We start from the raw sequence: 25,272 nt of genomic DNA on the forward strand, positions 1-25,272 counted from the left end.
TACATCGCGCTGAGAGGACACTATGAGAGGACAGCAAAACTATCTGCTGCCTTTCACTACTTTGTGAGCAATGATTACTTTTAAAGCAGAGGACGGCTATGAGAAGATAACCTAGCATTTTCAGCATTTGGTAGCTGTTCAAGAGAACTCTCAGAATGTGGTCTGAGGAGGTGATGTTGCAGGAGGCAATCATTAGGCTGAAATAACCCCCCAACAAATTCAACACCTGGCATCAGTTTCAGACCTTCTGAAATCTCTTTGGATAATTTGTCATGAAATATTCAGGGGAACTGCATATTAGTTCATTACTTTTGAGCCTGTGAAAATGGAGGGACTATGCAGAAATGGCTGTGATTTCTACATGGTTAATGCAATATTTTGGTTACAGCCCTTGAATTATAGCTGAAAGCATACTCTTTAATCACATCGCTTCCTTTTAAAACCATTGTGGTGTTGTACAGAGGCAGAATTACGAAAACTGCATCACTGTCCAAATACATACGGTATATAGTGCAAAAGTGGGCAATTATGGTCCTGTAGAGCCAGATTCCTGCACAGTTTTGTGCCTTTTTTCTGCTCACTTGTTAGATCTAGTCTGGTTTAATAGGTCTGTTAGAGCAGGGTCCTCAGCAAACTGTGCTGGACTCCAGCCCCCATTGCCCACCCCTGCTGTAGTGTATAAGCTACATAGGCTGAGACATTATCATCACGTGTGTTCTGGGAGCTTGGGAAACTAGCCCAGCCCCTTTAGGCGGAGCCCCTTGAGTGAGTGATAGCCCAGCAGAATGAGAGCCTGCCTCCTGCTCACTTCAGCCTTCACTCCTTCACTCAGCGTGGAGAGGAGCACAGCACAGCACAGCACAGCAGTCTGCTGAGAGAGGGAGAGGGAGAGGGAGAGCGAGGGCGAGAACAGGGGGACCCTGGCTGCTCTGTCGTGCTCCATGCGTTCTTGCTAGACCTGAGGACCTCTCTTCACTTTGGACTAAAGGCGCTTTGGAGGACTTTGGGGGACGTTCTCTGCGCGCTTGTGCTGAAACAAACGCAGCTGGACTTCTCTGAGGGAAAGTTTGGGGCTGTGGAAGGACCATGGCTTTGGTCACTTTTACCTGAGAGTTTTAACGGAGCTCTGTATCATGTAAGTTCTCATCTCAGCCTCGTTCAGCTGTGAGTTTATCCATATTTATTTAGATGTTGTTGCTTTTCTTGCTATTTTGTTACACTTGACCGCAGGCAGGGCTGCTTCTTGTGCGCTCCGAGCATCGCACAGTGCTCTCTTCTGGAGGAATTTCATAAAGCATCATAAATGCCTTATTATGGGCTGTTTTACTTATTTCATTATCTGTGTGTGCTTTCTTATTATGCACTATTACAGAAAACACACACAACATTGTCCAGACGTTGTGAAAGGTGCTGCTGTTAGGGTTGTCTTAAACAGGTTGTCTCAACGTTGTCATAACCTTATTAATAACGTTTGACCATTTTAATGTCCATGGGGTCCTGGGCTAAATCTCTCTCTCTCTCTCACACACACACACACACACACACACACACACACAGGAGCTCCTTACTGTTCACGCTCTCACCAGCTAGCTACGTTTTCACAACGTTTCCCCTGGTAAAAGGTCCGATAACGTTGTCTGAACTTTCCGAGGAATTGCATCTCCACGTTGTGACAACGTAGAGTTAGACAGCAGCCCAAGCTCTCACCAAGCAGACAACGTTGCGGGCACCTAAACAATAGGTTGTCATAACGTTGTCTCAACGTAGCCGTGTTTGCTGGTACAGGGCACTAAAGCTGTGCGTTATCTGGTAGCAGTCTAGGAGGTTTGGACGACGTGGTGCCCCTGAACCCCATGTAAATGATGTAATCTCGTCCGGATTAGGATTATGTCGTGCGTAAAACTCCAAATTTGGTGACATTGTGAACTGGTAGACATAATTATAAAATTAATTATGAGCGCCTCTTGGACAACGTCGTGAGAATGTTGTGTTGTGTATGCTGGAGTGCCTACATCAGCAGCCTGATTTGCATTTAGAGGAGCGTGGCACTCTTGGAGCCATCACTAGACTGAAGCACTGATGTTATAATAATAGAAATAATGCTGAAGCTTATTGGTGTGGCACCTTCCCAACACAGAAATGCAGCTCTGAGTGCTTCAGGAAATAAGTGCAAATAAACCAGGCATAAATGCAAAGGCCAAAAGCAGCTGAATTGAAGCGAGCAAGTAAGGAAACTTTTAAAACTGTCAGCAGAAAGTGGCTGATGCTTCTCAGCGGGCAAAGAACACCAGCTCGTTGGAGCATAACAGCAAAAGGGCTGCTTCACCACTTTCCTTGTATTTTTTACCTGAGAATTATCCACCATAAAAGCATTTGATGACCTTAAGATCCCATTTGGAATATAGTCTGTCAGCACTGTGTAATGTATGAGGGAGCCAGACCTTTTATAGCTTTAACAACTAATAAAAGGACTAAAAGGAATATAAATCAGTTCCAGAAGAGACAGGCAGTCTGCATACGCAATGATGCACAAGCAGTGTCTTCTTCTGCTACATATTAACAGCATTTTGTACAAGCTGTAACCTGTCAATAGACTTTTTTTTTGTCTGGTAAATAGGGCGTTTCAATAGTTCAGGCCAAAGACGACAAACACCTGACTTAACCTCTTAGATTTCCTCTTAAGCTGCCTTCAGATAACACCACTACCTGCCACTGAGCTACCACACCATGTGGAAGACTGGGGTTCGATTCCCAGTCTGGATGTACTGTGCTGCGCTACATCAATAAGAGTCCTTGGGCAAGACTCCTAACACTACACTGACCCACCTCTGTAATACGAGTAACCTTGTAAGTCGCTCTGGATAAGAGCGTCAGCTAAATGCCATAAATGTAAATGTTCAGTTGGTTACTTACACTCCACGTCTTTCCCTTCGTGTCTGTTCATAGGGAACAGGAGGCAGTGACAGGAGGAACATAGACATCGCTCTCATCCAAAGAAAAGGAATACAAAGTTTGAAACCATTTTTCTTCAGCAGACATTTTTCGGGATTTCCCATTATATCTGCCTGTCCCCCTTTCTCCACTCCTCCCCTGCCATGGCTTCCAGTCTAACCTGTGCGGGGATCCTCTGGGCTCTGGTGTCCCTCCTCAGCGCTGCAGCATCCTGTGTGGGCTTCTTCATGCCCTACTGGCTGTTAGGCTCGCAGATGGGAAAGCCGGTCTCTTTCGGCACCTTCCGCCGCTGCTCTTACCCCATTCGTGACGAGCAGAGGCAGGCCACTGTCATGTTGGAGCAATGCGGCCGATACGCCACCTTCCAGGGCATCCCAAGTGTGGAGTGGCGCGTGTGCACAGTAGTGACAGGGACGGGCTGTGGTCTGCTGCTGCTGGTTGCGCTCACAGCGCTCATGGGCTGCTGCGTGTCCGAGCTCATCTCCCGTGCCATTGGACGTGTGGCAGGGGGCATCCAGTTTCTCGGCGGTGAGTAAGCTTCTGACCCCTACGTTCCCTGACTGTGCTTTATCACTGTGTAATGGTTTTGTGAACACAATGTTATGCTGGTTTTCGTTGGTTATTGGTATTAGCAGCCTGTTTTTCGATTTGGGTGAATTTACTTATTTTATATGACAGTATTTGACCGTATAACTGTCAGTAAAGAAGTGTGACAAATGAACAGTTCTCTCTTTCTTAATCTAGTCGATTAGCTGAGATGGTGTGTGTGTGTGTGTGTGTGTGTGTGTGTGTGTGTGTGTGTGTGTGTGTGTGTGTGTGTGTGTGTGAAGTTTGCATATTATGTTTTGCTTCTCTTCTGAACCTGGCACCTCCACATTTCCATCCCCTTTGGAGTGTTGTTGCTATATCAGTCCATTAATCCATAAATCCATATTTCAGATTTAGCAAACACAGCATAATCCCAATTTGGACACAATTAAATGTCTATGGGGTCCTGGCGTAATTCTCTCTTACAGGAGCTCCTTACTGTTCACATTCTCACTAGCTACATTTTCACAACCTCCTGGAATATGGTCCGATAATGTTGTCTGAACTTTCTAAGGATTTGCATCTTAACGTTATGACAATGTAGAGCGTAGACCAAGCTCTCACCAAACAGGCAACATTGTAGGCAACCAAAACAGTAATTTGTCATAACGTTGTAGTAACGTAGCTGTGTTTGCTGGGCTAGGACAATGTGGTGACAATGTGAAAAAATAAGCAGCCCCTTAAGTAGAGAATTAGACCCCAGAAGCCCATGTGAATGTAATCTCATCCAAATTAGGATTAGGTTGTTCGTAAAACTCCATGGAATTTTGCTAAGTTGCCAACTGGTAGACATGATTATCTGTAGCAACGTTACTTAATGAGTTTATGGCAATCTCTTTGTACACCATGCACAAACTGCTTACTGCTTTCAAAGCAATCTAATTGAAGTATCTGAGTAGTAAGTATACCAACAGTTCACAGCCACTATCCCCCCCCCCCCCTTAAATGTTTTGTTCTGCTTGACCATTGCTTGTACCTCACCAATTAGCATGCCTCAAACAACACAGACACGCTCTCTAATGCGGTTTCTGGTGCTGTGGGACGTACTGGGAATGGAACAATAAGCTCACCTCTTTGAATGAAGAACAATAATGTATTGTATCAATGCTGTTAATAATGATATGAGAGCTGGGAGAGTTGTTAATTGGTGCCAATTGTTGGCAACAATTGTGCCTGTGTTCAAACAATGCAACTGTTTAGATATGATTATTAATAGATTGACTGTTCTCCACCATGCATTGTTATGTTTCTGTCTTTGGGCATATTGGCACATTTTTACATTGCAATATGAGTTCTTAAGTGCATTAGACCTGTCACGATTAAAACGTCAACTTATCGTACAATATAGGACATGACCTCAGTCATTTTTGCAGACCTTGATATTGCCCATTATATTTACTTGGTGAGGAGAGCCCACTAACATGAATGAGCAGATATGTTGACTTTAATATAATAAAACTACAGTGTATATTTGAACATTTTATATTTCATTTCCAGTCTCTAAAAAATGGGGGCAATTCCATAACTTTGCTATTATATACACTATATGGACAAATGTATTGGGACACCTGCTCATTCTTTGTTTTTTGTCATTACTTATATATACTTAAACTTATACTCTTAAAAGTACTGGATGGAGCACCATCATTTCAGTTTCACTGCTCCACAGCTCAATGCTGGGGGGCTTTATAACATTTCAGGCCCACACATGGCATTATGCATGGTGCCAATAGGTTCATGTTCAGAGTCCTATTCTATTGGCATTACTTGTCTATGGGGGCTAGACAAGCTGTGTGAGTGTATGCGCATTTGCATGTCCATGTCAGTAATGGGTGAATGCATTCATTAGAAGGTGTGTCCACAAACATTTGGACATGACAATAATATTGTATATCACAATTAATATATTTATATCCAAAAGAAAATAGTGTGACAGGCCTATTGTTGTATCCCTACTGTTATCTATACAAAGGGACAAAACGTTTCTGTCAAACTGGGCAACTGCATTGCTATGCTATTATATACTATATGGACAAAAGTATTGGGACATCTGCTCATTCATTGTATTAAGAGTTGATCCTGCTTTTGTTGGAGTCATTGTCTTTATTATTCAGGGAAGGGAGGAAAAAAGTTTTTGACATTACTTGTTAGCAACATGAGCTTTGTAGCTTGAATGCAAAACAGACACAATGTGAAGAACTGCTATATTTAGGTTTTGGGGTAACTTTCTGAATGTACCATGCTGTTCCTTTAAAAAGGGTCCATAAACCTCACAAAAGCGTGTTTCAGAAGACTCTTTTTGGAGACGTATCACGTTCCTGATAAGTCATTGTTCGCATTGTAATAAAAGGCTATCCAGTTCTAGCCTGGATTACCCTTCCGCCTCTGCTTCTCACTCTGGTTCAGAGAGCATTGATTCCACAGTCCTTCCTGTTATTCAGGGTGCCTTTTTCTCCAAATCGTATTAAGGACAATGCACAGGGATCCTGATTCATTTTAGACTAGGAGCTCAGGGCTGTAATTCCAAACTCAGTTTGCTAGGGTCCTGCCCACGGCGTGACATAATAGCCTTTTATTTATCCCCCCTCCGCTCGCCTGGGCCGTTCCGAGCGCGCAGTCGCAGATTTGAAACGGGCTGCGTGGGGTGCCTTTGAGGAATGCTGACACTTGTTTCGGTTCCGTTTCCACAACTGTGCTTCAAAACATGGGAAAAGTGGAGCACACTGATCATAGAGGGCAGTCGGGAATGGCTGTATCCAGCTATTTTAGGCTGTGAACTTGGATGAAAGTAAAAAGTGAGTCCTTTGATCAGGGCTGAAAGAGATGTGGACTGCCCCTGTCATGACCCAGGCATAAGCAGTTATGATCACATACACCTGCGTGTCTGAAAATGTTTATGATGTTGCTCTCAGTCCAAGATTATTTTGGGTCATTGAATATTTCTCAAACAGAAAAATATGAAGTAAAAAGTGAAGATTCAAAAAAGAAATATTATTATAAAAATTTAATTATTATGATGAAGTTTTAATTAAAAAAAATATTTCTTTCTTTATTTTATATGCAAAAATTTTTACAAACATACTCCTTTAACAATAGCACTTTCTTAAAAATAGTGGTATGTCCAACCACAACAATTTTATGCTGATAAATGACACTTTTGTTGTTCTAAACTTGGGAAAAAAAGTTTTTCTTTTTGCATGAGTGCGACAAAACCGAATGCCTGGGCCCAACTTTTTTTTAAATACAGCAGTTCTCTCACTTTGCAAAGCTTAGTTTAGTCTTCTCTGTGCTCATTTTTTTCACTCTAGCTCTAACGCTTGCACACACAGACACACTCTTATGGACTGTGGCTTGCCACTCTGCCATTAGCTAGTCACTTTACAGCTGTGTTAAGTGGAGGCAGATGACTCCTGACAGCCTGTGCCTTACTGCTCCTCTACCACTCCTCTAGCTCCTTAAGCTGCATGCATTTGCTTGATTATTCAGCTCATGGCTTGATATGCAAGCCTTGTGTATTAATCCAGCAAAGAGGCCTTTGAAGTTTGCCCTCATTTCCGATTGCACCGTTGTCACGCAGACTGGCCTGGTGGAACTGAGGATGCACCTGAACTCGAAAAAGCTCTCAATATCGCTTCCTCCTTACAGGCATAGTGTCAGCTGTCACTTGTCCCTGACAGGGAATGGGAAGCGACATAAAAGAGAAAGACAAAGAGGGTAGGAGACTGCGGAACGCATCATTATGGCATGCTAAGAATAGAACTGCCTCTCTCATGAAGTCTGTTGGGGGTCTTGACTCATATAGTGTGGCATATCAGCTTATATAAGCAAATATTCATCAGTGTCTTTGTTCAAGCAGATAATTAGGCATTTCTTCCTCTAGAGTTTGGCTCCTGAATTGTGGTACAGCAGTTAATTTGACTTTGAGTTGATCATTTTTTTTTTTTTTTTTTACATTTCAAAATGGAGATACCATCACGGTGCATGAACAGAGAGGACGAGCATATGTGCGCGCACACACACACACACACACACACACACACACACACACACACACACACACACACACACATACATACGAGGTGTATTTTCTCCTAAAAGAATAGTTAAACTAAAATAACTAATTTACACAGTTTCCCTCTGCCCCCAAGGCTAGTATTGCTTAGTATTGCTTGGTATAGTCCTGACAGTGTTTTTAAGATTGTAATTTTTTCTGTATAATTTATGAACACTGCTTTAGTATGACACACAAACATTATTGGGAACAGACCTGGACAATTTTAGTTGTAGCAAGGTCTTACTATGTTACAGCATTAATAATTAATTTATGACATCTAACTTAAGCCTTTAAAGGCTTATTGCAACCAGTGTCAGTTGTTGGAGCACACGTTGTGGTGAACTGACATTAAAATGGACTTTTTATGACAAGCTGTGCTTGTTGGAATAAGCCTTTATATATGTTTATGCATGATTTTGGGTAATCTCTTTCCCTGTGGCAGAGAGTTTACAACAGGAAATTCTAGGCTAACGTTGCTACCAAACACTGGATTTGTACTGTCGCCAATCTCATCTCAGTTAAAACTTCTTATTTGCCTCAAATATATATATATATATATATTGAAAAGGCACAACAAGCATCTACTGTTGTAAATTAAAGGAGCTTAATTTCACATACAAACCCTGTCTTAACTGATAAATTTTTTCACAATATCTTTTCTGAAAAGTGTCATGAATATTTTATTAGTATCATAACAGATTTGTTCATATAAAATGATAAATATAATATTAATACCATTTATCCAAATCTTCAAATATGTAAACTTTAAAAAATTATCTAATATACATATTTAATGGCAAAGCACATTGTATAAATGTCCAGTGTACAATACATATTTAATCAAATCAAAGATATTGGGTATGAATGTACATGTGTTTTTTTTGTTTGTTTGTTTCAGTAATGAATTTTTTCTTGTAAATGTCTGTCCCACATTTATAAATGCTTCCCTCAACACTGACCGAATGGCCTAAAACCTACTTTCAATGGAAACATAAGTTACCTACAGAACACAAGGACAAAAGTGTGGAAACTTGATCTAGGTGTCTCTACATTCACAAAAAAGCAAAGTAAACATCATCGCATCATCAGTATTTCCTGCAAATCTTTACTGTACATCTTACATAAATAATGGATTTTGAATTGGACTTAAAAACATCATATTCATGCTGATTCAGATATATTCAGGCGAATAGCATAGCTAATGTGATGGATTTTTTGCCATTGATTCCCAAAAGCAGTGTAAAAGTCTTTGCAGCAACTCTTACTTCAAAACTCTGAAAAGACATTCAATTAAGAGTAAAACTTGAAAAGATTATTTGTATGAATATGTAAAAGTTTGCTGAGGATCCTTTCAAAGGATCCTCCAAAAAATGCACAACCAATATGTCCATGGTTGCAGAAACTCACAGCTAAGTAATGAAAGGTTGTAGCCATCAGTTTAGCACTGGACAGATTGAAAGTCATCACACACATGCCTCAAACCGCGACAAGTTGTTAGGTCAAATAGACTTGCTTACATAGTTTACAGCACTGTTACTGTTCTCAGTAAAGCTCAAATACAGAAATAGAGAAATTAGACAAAATTTAGTCTTCAGGATGGCTGAATCCCCTGGGCACTACCGCTTAACAGATAGTGACCAACAGACCTAACTGGAGTTTCTTTAACAGTATGGCACTGAGGCAAGTGTGTGAAGTATTAGGCCTGGTGGGGTATAAGCATTTATTACGGTTATCTTGTTAGAAACATTAGCCTTGGAGCTCTGGTGAAGCAAATAAAGTAGCAGCCTTTGGACATTAGCTTGACTTGGTTGATTGATTGATTGATTGATTGATTGATTTAGTACATTTGGGGTTAGGGGCAAAACTGTTAATTAGATTAGAGTAAATTACTGTAAATTAGAGGTCAAACCATTACCCTTAACACTAAAATAATGCTGCAATGGCTGCAATGGCAAGTTAAGTGAACCCAAAGTGTCAAGAGAAGAATGAGAGCAAGGGACACAGAGAGTGAGACAAAGAGGAAACAAGTGAGAGAGAAAGTGACCTTCATGCTAAAACCTCAACCATTGTATCCTCCTCATTCCTATTGTCCTCTCTTAATGATGGTTGTCTGGTGGATTGGGCAGCAATGACAGACCCTCCCTGCGGGTTCCCTCTCCATTTATCTGCTGCTCATTTAGCCGATAACTGATGACTCCTCCACGTCTGGACCATCAAAATGGCCCGGATGAGGTTCTTCTCACCCTCGCTATTAAAAGGGCGTTCTTTGTTCTGTCTGAGATGACTGATGTTTCTGGCTTGGGGTGTGGCAGGGGACGGTGATCTATAGCAAGATCCCTTCAAGGCAACACAGTTTTATGTTCCCGCTGTGGTTAGGAATTAATGTAACTGCCATGAGACGATAATGTAAACTGGGAACATGCAAATGAGTTACACAATAACGTTTCTGCACGCAGACTCCATATTAAGCCCCTGGCGTACAGCTGTAACTAATGTTGTCCCTTCACCAAGATCAACTGACATGAAGCTGTGTGTGTAAATGCAAGCATGCGTTCTTCACCTCGTCATATTCTCCTTAAAAATGGATGTGTGTTGTAACAGGGTTGTGGTTACGACAAACAGTTTTTACTGCGGTTCTCACAGAATGTGTCGTAGCTTGACTAAAATGCACCCAGATGTGTGCAAATCGTTGCTGCCCCCAAGGTGAAGTGTAACCCAAATAACATAGATGTGTGTGAGAGGAGCATTTTAGAACATTAAGATTTGAAAGCAGGTATAAGTGATGATCTGCGCTCAGCTGCGGTATAATGTCCATAGAAAAACATTACCAGTAGAAAGGTCACCATAGCCAGTGCCAAATAGGCTGTGAAGAAGTGGAGCTGGGTTCTCTGGAGATGAGTTAGAGGGGTGTTTCTAATCCAGATCTAGTAATCTAACATGACCTCAGTAATAATCTTGCGGCTAAATGCAATCAGATCCTCACAGCAATGTTCTAACATCTGCTGTAAAGCCTTCTCAGATGCCCTTAGTTTCAAATGAAATGTTGAATAAAGCAGATATCTGCAAAAGATGTGGGCAAAGTGATTCAATAAAGTAAGTCGCTTGGTTGCCATCTAGTTACACTATATAGACAAAAGTATTGGGACACCTGCTCGTTCATTGTTTCTTTCAAAATCAATGGTATTAAAAAGACTTGATCCTGCTTTTGTTGAGTTTTGTTGTTTCCACTGCTTTCCACAGCTTTTTTTATTCGATTTTGAAGCATTGCTGTGAGGATTTGATTGCATTCACCAACAATTGTTAATGAGGTCAGAATGTTCAGGATGATCACCACCCCACCTAATCCGAAAAGTATTGAATGGAGCACATTCAAGCATTTTAGCTAACAGTTTTACTGCTCCACAGCCCAATGCGGGGGGGGGGTGTGTGTGGGGGTGGGGGGGGGTGGAGTGGTTATACCCCTCTTGCCCACACCTGGCATTAGGCACGACGCTGATAGGTTCACGTCCTATTTTATTGGCAGTGACCAGACAACGTGTGTGCGCATTTGCACATCGGTGTCAGCAATAAGTGCAACTTAAAGTAGCTGAATGCATCCACTGGAAGGGGTGTCCATAAACATTTGGACATATAATGTATTTCAAATTAGTTACTGAATAAGACATTCAGGTGAAATGGATTAGGAGGGTTCCTGTATGGGTCACCAGAAAGGATATCCTATGATCCTGGTGATTGACATGAACCTCTTGTTAAGACACTCCTGTTGAAGCACCTTCTGGTGAAGGTATTCCATAGATTTACTGGACTCTGCTTTGGTGCCAATGAGATCTGAGACATGAAGATTAAGGTGTCCAACACTCTGGAGAGCATGGCTGACCCCATAGCACAATGTGTAGCACTGAGTGAGAAAGGAAGGAGCTTCTGCGGAACGCAGTGCTGCACTGAACATGGGACAGGAGCTGCAGTAGTTACTTTTGTAAATTTGAGAATCTGATGTAGTGTTGAGAAGACTGATGCTACCCGGCTGAAGGATTTCTCCTGAAGTTTCTTTTACACCTGCTCTCTCTCTCGCTCTCTCTCTCTCTCTCTCTTTCTGTCTCTTTCATTTTCTCTCTGCCTCTTGCGCGCTCTCTCTGTGCAATAGTCTATAGTTGTCTACAGTCCTAACAGTCATCTCTAATTTCAGGCTGCGTACAGTTTCAATTCACCTTTGACCTAATTTACTTCTCTGCCCTCCTCCCCTCCTTCCTCCTCCTCTGGCCCTTTCTGTTTCTCTTCTTCCCCTCTGTGTGTACTGACCCGCTAGAGAGTGAAAGTGAAAATGTGTGAGAGAAAGACATATGAAGAGAGACAGAAAGATGGGGAACGAAATGAAGAGAGAGAGATAAACAGAGAATGGAAGTGAAAACGGGACAGAGAGTGTGTGTGTGTGTGTGTGTGTGTGTGTTAGATGAACACTGAAAGAATAAAAATGAGGGTGATGGATAGATAAAGAGAGAGAGACAAAGCGAGAAAGGGAATGAAAAGAGCAAGTGAATCAGACAGATGGAGAGCCAGTGCCGGGCGGAATGTCCAGCTTCAGCAGGGATTTGTCTCAGTCAAACAGGAAGTCTGGAGCACTAGAGGACAGACAGGAAGTGTTATTTTAGCCCATTTGGAGGTTAAATCCTTCTTTTGAGCTGCACAGGGCCAAGAGCAGCGTGGCCACTTCACCAATCCTCTCTCTGAAATAAACCATGCCAGCGTAAGGGGATTGTTATTGCACAGCAAACCTTCAAATTAGGATGCAGTTGTGGGGGAAACTGTTTCATAGCTGAGCATAGTTTTGGGAGCTGTGGTTGTGATTTTGCTCTGAAAGGCTTATGTAAGCAAACTTGAATTTGCCCAGAAAGCAAGAATTGCCAACGCACAGGTGAATCATTAAACCCCTTAAACTGTAGGCTTATTATTCTGAGATTAATCTTAAAGGAAAAGATTCACCAAAAAATGAAAGGCTTGAGCGGTTTGGTATCTGAAGTTTGCTGCTTTATTTTAGATCAGGAGATTATTGACTATCATTGCAACAAACACTGGACTTGGATTGTCACCAGTCTGATCTTGGTGAATACATGCCTACATTCTGCATTCAGACTTTCATTTGGTTTCATCCAGACAAATCAGTGTGGTTTGGAATATAGTATGATTTACTGTAAATTATAAAAACAGAAACTTCTCCATATAGCTAAATGGTGGGGTGGCTGCTTTGAGAAACTGGAGCAACATTTACCTCAGCACAGTATGTAGGATCGTTCTATTCTCTGTGTTCCAATTTTGAAATCTGAATACTATGATTAAGTGTAGTGTCTAATTTTATTTATTTATTTATTTACTTACTTATTTGTGCAGATTTTTAAATAGATTTTGAAGTGAATTAATTAAGCTGTATGGAGATGAGAAGTGTATGCCACTTTATCTTGATTGATCACTGTATATGGAGTAAGATAAATTGATAAATTATGTATAGTTTATTTCACTAAGGCTTTCTTTGCGCTATAATCAGTTTCATGTGACTTTCATGACTAAAAAAAACTCACATGACACTGAATTCCACTGGTGGTGCCGCTAGAGTTATACTATATGGACAAAAGTATTGGGACACCTACTAATTCATTGTTTCTTCCAATATCCTTGGTATGAAAAGTCCAAAAGTATTGGATGTAGCACAATCATTCCATGGAACACCGTTCCACTGCTCCACAGCGCAACACTAGGGGACTTTTTTATTATCCCTTTATCCCTTTAGTTATATTCTTTTGGCAGTACCTCTCTACAAGGACTAGATAAGATGTGTGTGTGTGCATTTGCACATCTATGATAGCAGTGGATGTAACTTAAAGAAGCTGAATCCATTCATTAGAAAGGGTTTCCACAAACATTTAAAGAAACTGCTTAATTAGCTGGTTAACTAGCCTGTTAATTCTAATATGACAGCTGTCTGTTTAGCTTGGATATTAAGTGAAATAAATGGTTTAAACACAACAGTTCAAGTGTCGACTAAACCATCAAAATGCAGGTGGTTTATACAGCACAAATGATGTTATGTATAAAAAGACCATCTACTAATCTTCTCAGAGGCCCACATACAGACTCTGCTGTTAAAGAACTTTCCTAGCTGATTCATCTGATGGAAATGAAAAGGTTTACTTGATGTCACCAAGAACTGTATTCGTGATGAGCGTAGGTGGAAAGACTCAAGATTCTTGGGACTTGTTAGAAGAATTGTGTCTGTGGAGGTCCTCAACTTGCCAGCATGTCTGCACTGGAACCCACTGAAACGTACTGACTTGAGTTGCCCTCATTTCACTTCAGCTCATTCCTTGAGTCCTCATTCCATTTAATTCATGAGCTTCACAAAACTACATAATAAAGGCCTTAATAATATAGGCTTATACGCTCATACCTAGACAACCATTTATAGAACCATTAAGTGTATTTGTCAAGGCAGTGATTCAGGTGAAGGCAGACTCTGTAGGGAGACAAATAAAATAAAATGCATATTATGTGTAAATTGACTGCACTTCCAGACATTAAGGCGCTCCTCCTGAATAGAGTTGAGAACAGGATTAAGATCACAGAGTTGGAGGAAACCTTTGGGGTAAGGCATAACCGTTTAATGGTTACTGCTACGGAGGAGTACAAGATATCTTTTTACTGGAACCAGCTGGAGCTTTTTATGTGAATGTAAATCAAAACATACTGAAACAACCTGAGAACAAACATCTGGGATCATATCTGGCTTTATTCAAGAATGGGTGAGATGTCAGCAGAACCAAGCCAGCCAGTTGCGTTAACAGTATGAAACTATGGCTTCTTCTGTTTACACACCGAATCCCACTGTCTCAGGATATTCAAACACTGTCTAACCCCAGACAAACATAGTCCTGTCTGTTGAGTTGCCTTGAAATTATGGCATAATAATGAGATTCGTGTAGAATGTGTGAATATTGTTTTATTTTAGGGGTCGATATAGGAATTGTGGGCCGAGGGGTGATATTCACTGTTTTCAATATTTTGTCGTACTGTGTTGAGTTGGTGTTGATGCAGAGACTAGATTTACCTGGCTTAGCTTTAGAGAGAAATGCACCATTTGTTTTTATATGGTTATGAGTGGTGGCTCAGCCGGGCTATCGATAACAGGGTTGTGGGTTCGATACCCGGGCTCGGCAAGCTGCCACTGTTGGGCCCTTGAGCAAGGCCCTTTACCCTCTCTGCTCCCCAGGCGCTGGAGTTGGCTGCCCACCGCTCTGGGTGTGTGTACTCACTGCCCCTAGTTCACTAGTGTGTGTGTGTTCACTACCACAGATAGGTTAAATGCAGAGGACACATTTCGCTGTACAGTGTACAGTGACAAATACGTGCACCTTTACTTATAATATCAATATACAATCATATCTAAGCATTTATAGAGTATTTATGTTTTAAAAGTTTATTTGCAACCCTTTTATTTAGCCTCCTAATGAAACACACAAACAAACACATTTTTCTTTTATGGTGGGCTTCTAAAGGGGGTTGTAAGCTCCACTATTAATGGCTGGTTTGACCCACAGCCTCACAGCAAAGCATGAAGTAGCATAACCTAGCATAGTCTAGTCTAGTCTAGGTTTTAACATAGAAGTAAGAACATTTTGTAATGATTATCAGGTAGTGTTACCATCTCATCTGGGTCTTCCCCGTGTCCAGTCGGCATACTGTGCAGTTAGTTTGCTGAAGAGTTTGTAGCCGAGTCTGGTAGTTTTCTTTCCCTGCCAGCACCTGCTTGCTTTACCAGCACCTTGCATAGCTACTTTCCTAGCAGATACCCACAGCAGCACATTCTCCGGTCCACCTTCCTCCGAGTAGTGCTTCAACTGCTTTGCCGACGTCTTTTTTTGTTTGTTTAATTTCCTTACTCTCCCAAACTACCTGTTGCATTTCGTCTTGAAGGCCTTTCTCTAGCAGGTTGGGTTTATGTTTAAGTTTTAGGAGCGTGAATATAACTAGTCAAGACTGTTACATAACAGTTTTGAGGTTTTAGAATTGGGCCGTTTCCAGCCCTGTTTTGATTATGTCGGATTTAGTTTTGGAGGAGGACACCACAGTGTTTGAGGTTTAGGGTACGACACTTCTATGTACAGTTTTCTCATCATTCAATTATGCTCGTTTTTTCCAGAGTTAAAAACTGGTGAACCTGTGGCTGGACACACATTTGCTGTTTTCTCTTTTCCTGTCATAGTTGAGGCATTTTTATATCCAGACACAACAACTCCGATCTTATCAGATAAGTGCGCTTACACATTGAACAGACCCAAGGCTGAAGCTTTCCCGTGCTTGGCTGGAGTGTACACTGCCCGTGCGGGTAATTGTTCCTGTCTTTGGGGTGAGAGAATGTGTAAGGCAGGTGAGTAAACAAATGAGTGTGTGCCTTGAACGCAGCACAGGAAGTCTGACAAACAGCTGTTTTTTTTTTTTTTTTTTTAAGGCTTGCCTTTCAACTTCTCTCCTGCCCCTAGGAGTTACAGGCATGTGTTTGACAAAGGAGGGGGGGGGTGTTGTGGGGTGTGGAGGGAAGCGTACAGTCTTTGAACAGAGGCCTCAAAAAGGAACAGAAAAAAATAAAAAACTATCCTGAAGGAGCAGTTTCTGACAGTAGCAGTTCCTTGAAACGCTAGCACACCTATACAGCGCTAAGCAAGTCTCTCTTTTAGCTTTTTGAGGTTTTAAACTGTGAACACTGACTCTGTGACCTCACTCTCAAAGTATTTGCCTCCACATCACTGATTCACCATCCCTTAAGATCTAGCTGATCTGGCCAGATCCTTGTTGTTGGTGTAGTCTAAACTGTATGTTGTCAGTACTATATCAAAAACCTATTGCTACACCATTTGAAAAAAGCCAGCTGTCGTTTTCACTGTAAAAGTGCTTTTTCTCACCTGAAGGGTTATCCTGGAACAATCTGGGTTGTTTACATCCAACCAGATCACTAGTAAAAGTCCTGCTAGCTTTTTAGCTGCAACACAGTCAAAACAACGACACTTCACGAGAATGATATTGTTGATGCATGTCAGTCAGATTTCAGTTTTCTTTCTATGCAAACCGGGCTTTGTGACCACGGATGTTCCAATGCCAGTGTTCACGGAGGGTACAACACCAGTTGCAATTAACAGTTTTTACAGTTTTTAAAGTTTTAAACTGTACTACATCATAAAGTGATCACAAAAGTTTTAGAGCACACAAAAAAGCCAACCCTAGGGAAACAAGTGGGTCTCTTTGCTAGACTAAAACGTTAACACAAGCTGACCGGCTGCAGTCTCTTCAGCAAGCTAACCACACCACACCTTAAGGAATAATCACAAAAAATAGAATAGGTTCAGGGTGTGTCACTTTTATGTACAGATCTCTCATCATTCAATTATGAGTTAAAAACTGGTGAACCTGTATCTGGACACACATTTGCTGGGGCAACTCTTTTCCTGTCATAGTTCAGGCTTTTTTATATCTTATTTATTTTATATTTATATAAGGAATAATCACAAAAAATAGAATAAGTTGAATACGTCTTTGTAATAGTGCTGAAAGCTGTTCTATCCTACATGGTACTTCGAGCCTTCATATATATATATATATATATATATATATATATATATATATATATATATATATATATATATATATATATATATATATTTATTTAGTATTTTAGTTTAATTTTATAATAAAATTGGTGTGTTTCGTTTACAGGCAAAAGACATACTTATTTTTACCATCCCACAAACTGTTTAAAAATACTAAATAAATGCATCTTACAGAATCTATAAATGAGCAATGAGCAAAAAACATCTTGTTATTTTAGGGAATAAAGAGAGGCTCTAAATGGTTGTGTAAATGTGAACAGTTTTTTTGGGTTCTGGATCCACACGTGATCCTCAGGAAAAAAAAACCCCATAAATTATGGGTATTTTCCTTCACTTTTTCCCTCCCCTGTAAAGTTACTGCTGATGTTTTATGACCGTGATGTGATGTTTCATTGTGAAATGGAATAGAAGTCATAAAATTGCAGCGTACCTCCCCACATTAATTGATAACAGATGGCAGTAAGCTTTTCCGTAAGCTAGATGATGTTTGTTTGAATGCATGCATTCCTATGTGAGCGATAGTGTAGTTAATAATACTCCAGTAATAAACATGTACGTAACTTATGACGCAGTCTCCAGAAGTGCCAGAATGTCACAGATTCTTACTGTCCTGAATCAGTCCATTCGAAATGGCTCCTGCGAGTTGAACCACAGCATGTTTACTCTCCTATGTGTTTTATGTATAGTTTTTTCATCTGTAAATGATGCTTAAAGAAAACTTGGAGTGTTTGAGCTGGATGAGAATGTGGTTAAGGGTTGCTCTTGGTGCTCTGTCAACTGTATGCACATTTAGTGAAGCTTAAAGTCTAATCCCACTGATCTTAGTTTATTGTCTTTTAAAGCAAAATATCTGTAAGTAGCCGCTTAGATGTTTATGGGAGCAAAGCTTTAAAGGGACAAGAAGTAACGTTTTACTCTACAGTTTTAACAGTTTATTGACCTTATAATAAATGAACTGATCGATTGAAGAATAAAAAAATGTAGATATTCTATGTGAAATTTTACAATACACAGTCTTGTGAAAATGTTTGGGTGCACCTGTTGCAAATTGTGTTGAATTTTCTATTTGGAAAAGTCAGTAAATCCTCTATAGGGAACGTGTGTGTGTGTGTGTGTGTGTATGTGTGTGTGTGTATGTGTGTGTGTATGTGTGTGTGTATGTGTGTGTGTATGTGTGTGTATGTGTGTGTGTGTGTGTTATTCCTAGTGATCCATTTTTTCCAGTGCTGGTGAAAAATATGCTTGGCCCTGAAAACTGATTGCATACTTTCGTTTTTTTTTTTTTTTAAAGCAACCGGTTGGTCTGAGTTAAGATGAAATATGGATATCTCCTCACAAGTCCCACCATGAACTAACTGCAGTGCAGTGAAGGAGTGGAATGTAGAATGAGTTCTCGTTTTCTCCTCTGCTTCTTCTTCCTCAGCCAGTCCTGCAAAGTTTAATCTCTGTCGGACAGCAGTTGGGTGGGCTTGCGGTATTATGGGATCTTGTTTCCATGGCAGCAGGGGGTCGTGAGCCTCAGTGGGCGTGCAACAGTTGGAGCTGAACAAAAAGCCAGCTATGTCCAACAAACTATCTATAACCCGATCTATAACTGTGCCGTTAATCAATATGCAGAATACAGAAATCTGTGAAAACGATACCAGTGATAAATCTTTCCTCCGTTTCAGTGCTGTTTTTAACATGCCCTTGTTAACTTACCCTTGACATTCCCCCTATGAGACATTATAGGTGCCATCTAGGTGCCATCTGTTCAATTACTTTATTAGCTCATATGCAGTTTGCTAGATGACCCCTTCGATGGGACTTGATGTCTTGGTGGTTGGTGTGGCGCAACAGATAACACCACTACCTGTCAGTGAGTTACCACACCATGTGGGAGACTGGGGTTTGATTCCTGGTCTGGGTGACTATGCTGCGCTATACCAATAAGAGTCCTTGGGCAAGACTCCCAACACTACATTGGCCCACCTCTGTAATACGGGTAACCTTGTAAGTCGCTCTGGATAAGAGCATCAGCTAAATGCCATAAATGTAAATGGGACAAGGGAACTTGAGCAACAGACCTTGCCCAGGAATCTTTGCAATCTGAATCACCTCAAGTCTGAAAATAAAAAGACAATGTAATGTATTGAAGTACATCAAGGAAGGTCAAAATAAAACTTTATTTTCTAAATAAATAACTAAATTATTTGCAGTGGATATTAAAACTAAAGAAAGCAGTTCTCAGGAAAATACTGATGTGATAATTACAGTGATGAAGATAAACACAAATAAAATAAAAATCATTGCACAGCGATCTTTTAAATGTACATATGTGCCAATGCTGATCTTTTTAAGCATTTACAAAATGTAGAAATTGAGACAAATATACCTGGATTTGCTTTACAGAAGAAATATAACCTTTATCACTTGATGTCTCTGAATGCTTATTTGGCATTTGTGTCTAAAGGAGTATGCAACGGCTTTTTCCCATCTTTAAAGAACATAAACAAACAAAGTTTCATTAGAGAGCATAATTAATGCTGTTTACAGGAATTTGGTGCAGCGCAACCATTGTACCTGTAGTTTCTGACAGTATTTTGTGCACTTCTCTTCTTTTTTTTGTTCAGAGGAAACGAAATATCAGGAGGTGCATCACTTCCCCTAAAACTGACTCTGAGTATTATGATACTATATGTTTGCCATATCACTAAACCTTATCTTCAAATTTTTTGTGAAGGTGATGCGCTTGGGCAGTCTGTGTTATTGTGGCCTTGATATCTGATGGAGACAGTGAAGACAAAATCTGATGGATCCAAAAATCTGAGCACACACATAAAACGGAGAGATTTCATATTCCTGCCTGACCGATAAGGAGGAGACTTAATCCTGAAGTGCTGAAATGAAACCAGAACAGCTGGGTTTAAAGAACTGCTCCCTAAACGCATCAAAGGGCAAAGCTGATGGTAGAGCGAAATGCCAGAGTGTCTGTTTTAACACTTTCTTTATCAGTAAGCTTAAGATTGTAGAGCTTTAATGCGTGTGGAAAACTCGCCGCTTTTGAGGAGTAAGATGTTGACACATATGTATGAGTTACCAATGAACCTGAGCCTGATGATATTATGCATATCACAATACAGAGGTGTGATACTGTAAGTAAGATTATATATTGTTTGTTCTTTTTTTTAAGTCAAATTTTAGGAAACTGTCATGGTATACAAACACACCACCATATACATAACATCTAAGAAAAAATATGTTTGTTTTTTATGCAGTCAGAACAGTGAAGACCACACAAGAGTACAACACTGCTATCTAGGGGTCCAGGTTCAAACCCAACACAAAATCAACCGTCTGCCACCTTTACATTTAAATTATTTAATTAAAAAAATTACTGCGTTTTTAAAACACGTATTCCGATACTTCATTATATAGACATTTTCTTATACCCCTTGTGTGGTGAAGCTCATGTATGTCTTACTTTGTTTGTTTCGGTATGTGCATGTGATGCCATTGCACGGATTATATCGATATCCTCTGCACTGCTTGGCTGAGTCTCCGACCCCTGGTCTGACCACCCACCTTGGTGAAACTCATGGATATTTGGCAGCAATACCTTGAAACACAGCCTCAGTAGGGACTTATATGCTTGTAACACAAGAGCTGTGGAATGCACCAGGAAAAGTGAAGCTCAGCATGCACTATAAACATTGCAGAACCTCTTGGACTACCTACCATTTTACTGCCTATGCCCGTACTTCGTCCAAGAAAGGCTGCACAGTATGGATAAAGTTATTATATTGTGATTGGGTTTTGAATGCAATAGAAATTCCAATACCAAAACCATACTGGAGGAGAGTTTCTACCTTGTGCTGCTATACTGCTGAAGTGTTTAAGTGGTTTAAATAAGATATTATAGTGAGAGAATTACAATCATTGTTTTATTTAGTTAGTGTTTCTTGGGTCTGTATACACCAATAACCTAAATAATTTTGACCTCTCACCTAATGTGCTTCTTTTCCTCTACATGCTACTAGAACAACCCACTCTAAAGGTGCCCTGTAGTATGTATGACATCAAGACTTTACAGCGGATCCTTTAGGTCTTGAGGCAGAGAATTATCAGATTGGACAATTCCCCCCAAATGCAGTAAATGGGTACACATACCTGGACTTGGATGAGATGTAAAGGTCCAAGGTCCAGTCTCGACACAATGCATGTCCATTGTAGGCACTTGTGTTGGTGGGCGGGGGTTAGCATGGGCACTCTGACTCGTCTGCAGCAACACTGTCCCAAATGCAGCAGGGCATATGTGCCACAGTATCCCTTTGTTGCCCTCATGATGTTGCCTGCTCATGATTGCTTGTATCACTGTTAGTAAGTACTTACCACTTCTTAGGATTTAGGCCTTGGTAAAGTCAAGGAGGTCTTCACGCCTGGCCAGTTGTCATAATGACAATAAGATGTTCGTTCAAGGGCTTATTTCCATATTGCAAGCCTTGGAAATGTCCTTATTGCAAATGTCAATGTTGCAATTATGATTAACAAACCAAATACTATGCAGCTCGAGGTCCAAGCAGTGCTTTAGATTTCCTTATGAAGAGCCCTTTCGTATGCAGTAGAACTGTCTGGGAAGTTCAACAGATAACTGAGGAACATTGATGTACAGAAAGGAAGAAAGCAAGTTCACCACTCTCAAAAATAAGGATACATCGGCTTCTTTGTAGTGATGCCACAGAAGAACCATTGTGGCTCCTTGAAGAACTTTTTGATGTGTGGTTCCTTAAAGAATTGTAAATGGGAGGTGTGAGTGTGAAGAACCTCAGAGTTTAAAAGGAATCCCACATAATACAAATTCTCTTTACCAAATAAATGTTCTTCAAGTCTAAAACCATTTAGGGACCTTTCTTTAGAAAAGTGTGGTTATAAAGTGAGAGCTTATCTGCTTTGTTTGACATTGGCAAGCTGTTTATTTGTGACATTCCTCACAGATTTTTCCACATTTTCATGGGAGTCTTGACACTGTTTGAAATCAGAATGGCAGAGTTTAGACTGGGATCTGAAGATAAACAGCTTGAAACTGTAGTCTTGGTTTCACTCTCAGAGCTCTAAACTGCTCTCCCTCAGCTGAGATTGTGAACAGGCTGTATTTTTAGCTTGAGCGAAAGCTGAAACCAGGACTCTTTCAGAGCCTTTCTTGCCTCCCCTCTTTCACCTGTCTAAAGAACTGACAGGAGCTCGAATGCCCCCCCTCTCTTTCGTAACCTCTCACTCTGACTGACTGCTTCCTTTTTCCATGGGCCCCTACGGCCCACTGTCTTCCCTTCATCTAAACTAATCCTTTCTCTCTGAACTACATCAGACCACTCGCTTCTCCCTCTGCTCTATTTCTCATCACTTGCTGCAGAATGTTTGTCAGCCCTACTGAGTATTACTAAAATAAAGAACTGAAAGATGGTATCAAAAAGCCCAATTCAGACAGGATTAGTTTTACATGGGGCAAAACAAGTAATTTTACTGCAGTAAAAATCTGCTGCTGTAAAATTTATGACCGATTCGCACGGGATAAGAAATGACTGAGGTGGGAGTGGCCATTTGATTTACACACTGCCATCCATTGTGTAATATGTCCATATATGTTCAGTTATGTATTAGTGAGCATATATTGACTGCCCATGTTTTCTCATTACCACCTAAATGCTTACAGCAGAAAGTAGAACCTCCATTCTAGATGTTCCTGAATTGTAAACTCAGATATGCCTGTTGTTACAAGTCAACAAAAAAAGTTGATTTGAATTACTGAGCTTTTTCACAGTGGGCTTGCTGAGTTCAAACTGAACTTTTGTTCCTGTGGTTAGAGTGCCTCTCGTTGTCGTAGTACATGACTTTGGAAAGGCAGAGTGAGAGCTATTTGGCAGTCTGGTGAGCAGAGCTCAGCCAGGTGCTTTTACTCCAGCTGAAGTGTTTTCACTTGTTTTAATTTAGTGCTTGCGGTTCTGGAGCCTGGTGCGACATACAAAGAAAATCCCCAGTGTGCCGGCGCAGTGTGTTGTTGCTGATGAAAACATCCACTCTCGTTTTTCATCTCCATCCTCCATTATGTGCAGCTATAATCAACTCTACTGATGCGGAGCGTTTTTCCCTAAAAGCAGTCAGATGAAAAACCTGGTAAAAGTGCTTTGCTACATAGACTCTCATTCGCATTCCTTGAGGACTACTATGGGCTGTAGAACTCTCATTGCCTAGCTTAGGTGCTTTTGGAGCTAGAACAGAGCAAAGCTGGGGACTGGCTAATGGTATTTGAGGACTGGACCCACAGTATCGTAATAAAACAACTTGGACACTTTAAAATGAAGGTGCTACAACGGATTCTTTGGAGCGATTCCATTGAAGAACCACTTTTGATTCCCCAAAAACCCTTTTAGTGGATGTTGAATAGGTTGTAGGTTGAAATTGAGAACTTGATTAAAAGGTTCTTTAGGGAACAAAAAGTTTGACTGGCAAAGAGTGTAAATGTGCCCAAAAAGGTCCAACCTTCAAAACCCACCAGTCCATAATTAATTTTCAAGCTCCAAACACACCTAAGCCAGGTAATGAGTGTTCTGCAGTACTTGGAATGTGAATGAGGGTCTACGTACTAGGGCACGTTTACCAGGCTTTTCATCTGACTCCCAAGTTATCATTAGTTATGGCGAGACGGTTCATTGTCAGATGTACTGTGGTGGCTGAGCTGGACGTGCTGTCTCCACTCAGATGGCTGAAGACTGGATCATTAGCTAATCTGTCACTGTGATGAGAATTCCATTAGTGGTGTTTTAGCATGTTTAGCATTCTGCTCAGAGCCGTTACCTCTTCAGGCTATTCTCACCCACCCACTCCACTGCTGCAGGCCTGAACACCAGCCCATCCATCATCTGACCAAAGGGTTGACACTCCACAATGGGAATCAGGATGGAAAGGGATATCAGACATGTCGCTGATTGATTTGGGCAATAAATAAAAGATGTGGAGTTTTAATGGCTTGACTTGACTTAATGGCTTCTTGCAAGCTGATGGGCCGTCCATAAGTGTTATCCTTCCCAATCTCTTCCAAGGGCTAGTTTCTTCAATTATGTCAAAGCTGGACCATATGAGGGTAGATTCATTGTACCAACAGAAATCTCACTTGGGGTATAGATTAATGTCAGTAGGACATTCATTACCCTAAGGAAATGATTTTCATATTTTCCATGTATTCCTAAGGATGTGCAAGGCTAATTAAATACTCTGTTAACTCCTTTAAGCAGTTACATGCATGGCCACCATTTCTGCCTTTTTACTCTACTTTTCTTCTACTTTTAATCTGCTTCATCCAAGTCACGTGAAGCCAGCCACTGATGCAATGTAATTAGACATCTAAACATGCTTGGAGTAGATGCTCAGTGAGGCAGTGGTGGCTCTAGAGCTGATTAGAGTTGTGAGTTTGAGAGTTTCAGGTTAGCTAAGCTGCTACTGTTGGTACTAGGAGCAAGGCCCCTAACCCTCTCTGCTTCAGGGACACCATAGAATGGCTGATCTTGTGCTTTGACCCCAACTTTCCAAGCTGAGAGATTCGAAGAGAATTATTATTATTTGTGTAATAAGTGCATCTTCTCTTTTTTTCTAACTGCCAGTTCTGAGAGAGGGAAGGGCATCCTATCCACACACAGAAAGCAAAGCCAGATATGCTCTCTTGGACTCCCTACCATGAATGCTGGTGATCAAGTAAACTGGGAACTGTTCCTGTGATCTCCATAAAATAAGGCCAGTACTTAGACAGTAGTGCATCTTGGGTGCCCCAGTTTGTAGATGCGTCAAAACTCTCATTTCGACCAGGAAAATGCAGGAATAGGAAAAGGGCTATTCTACCAGCAGAATAGCCACTAAGGAACCTGGGGGGGGGGGAGGAGGCCCATTCCATTAACCATTACCAGTGCTTTAATATTGAAATCACTATTGAGGTAGGCCTAGTCCTTTTTGTTTCATCACAGGAAAATATATGGCCTAACTCCATTTCAGTCATGATCC

The 25,272-nt window shown here is 40.8% G+C and overlaps 1 protein-coding gene across 1 annotated transcript in view; it reads left to right on the forward strand.

Moving 5' to 3' along the window:
- Positions 1 to 828: 828 nt before the first annotated feature.
- Positions 829 to 25,272, forward strand: part of LOC140565221 (LHFPL tetraspan subfamily member 6 protein) — an 89,237-nt gene continuing 64,793 nt past the window's right edge. Inside the window, exons 1-2 of the mRNA XM_072691056.1 lie at positions 829 to 1,135; positions 2,947 to 3,480. Of these exons, the coding sequence (XP_072547157.1) occupies positions 3,096 to 3,480 (385 nt within the window). The 5' untranslated portion in view covers positions 829 to 1,135; positions 2,947 to 3,095. The remainder of the gene's footprint in view (positions 1,136 to 2,946; positions 3,481 to 25,272) is intronic.

This window comes from Salminus brasiliensis, chromosome 11 (genome assembly GCF_030463535.1).
Source record: "Salminus brasiliensis chromosome 11, fSalBra1.hap2, whole genome shotgun sequence".
Taxonomy (NCBI): domain Eukaryota; kingdom Metazoa; phylum Chordata; class Actinopteri; order Characiformes; family Bryconidae; genus Salminus; species Salminus brasiliensis.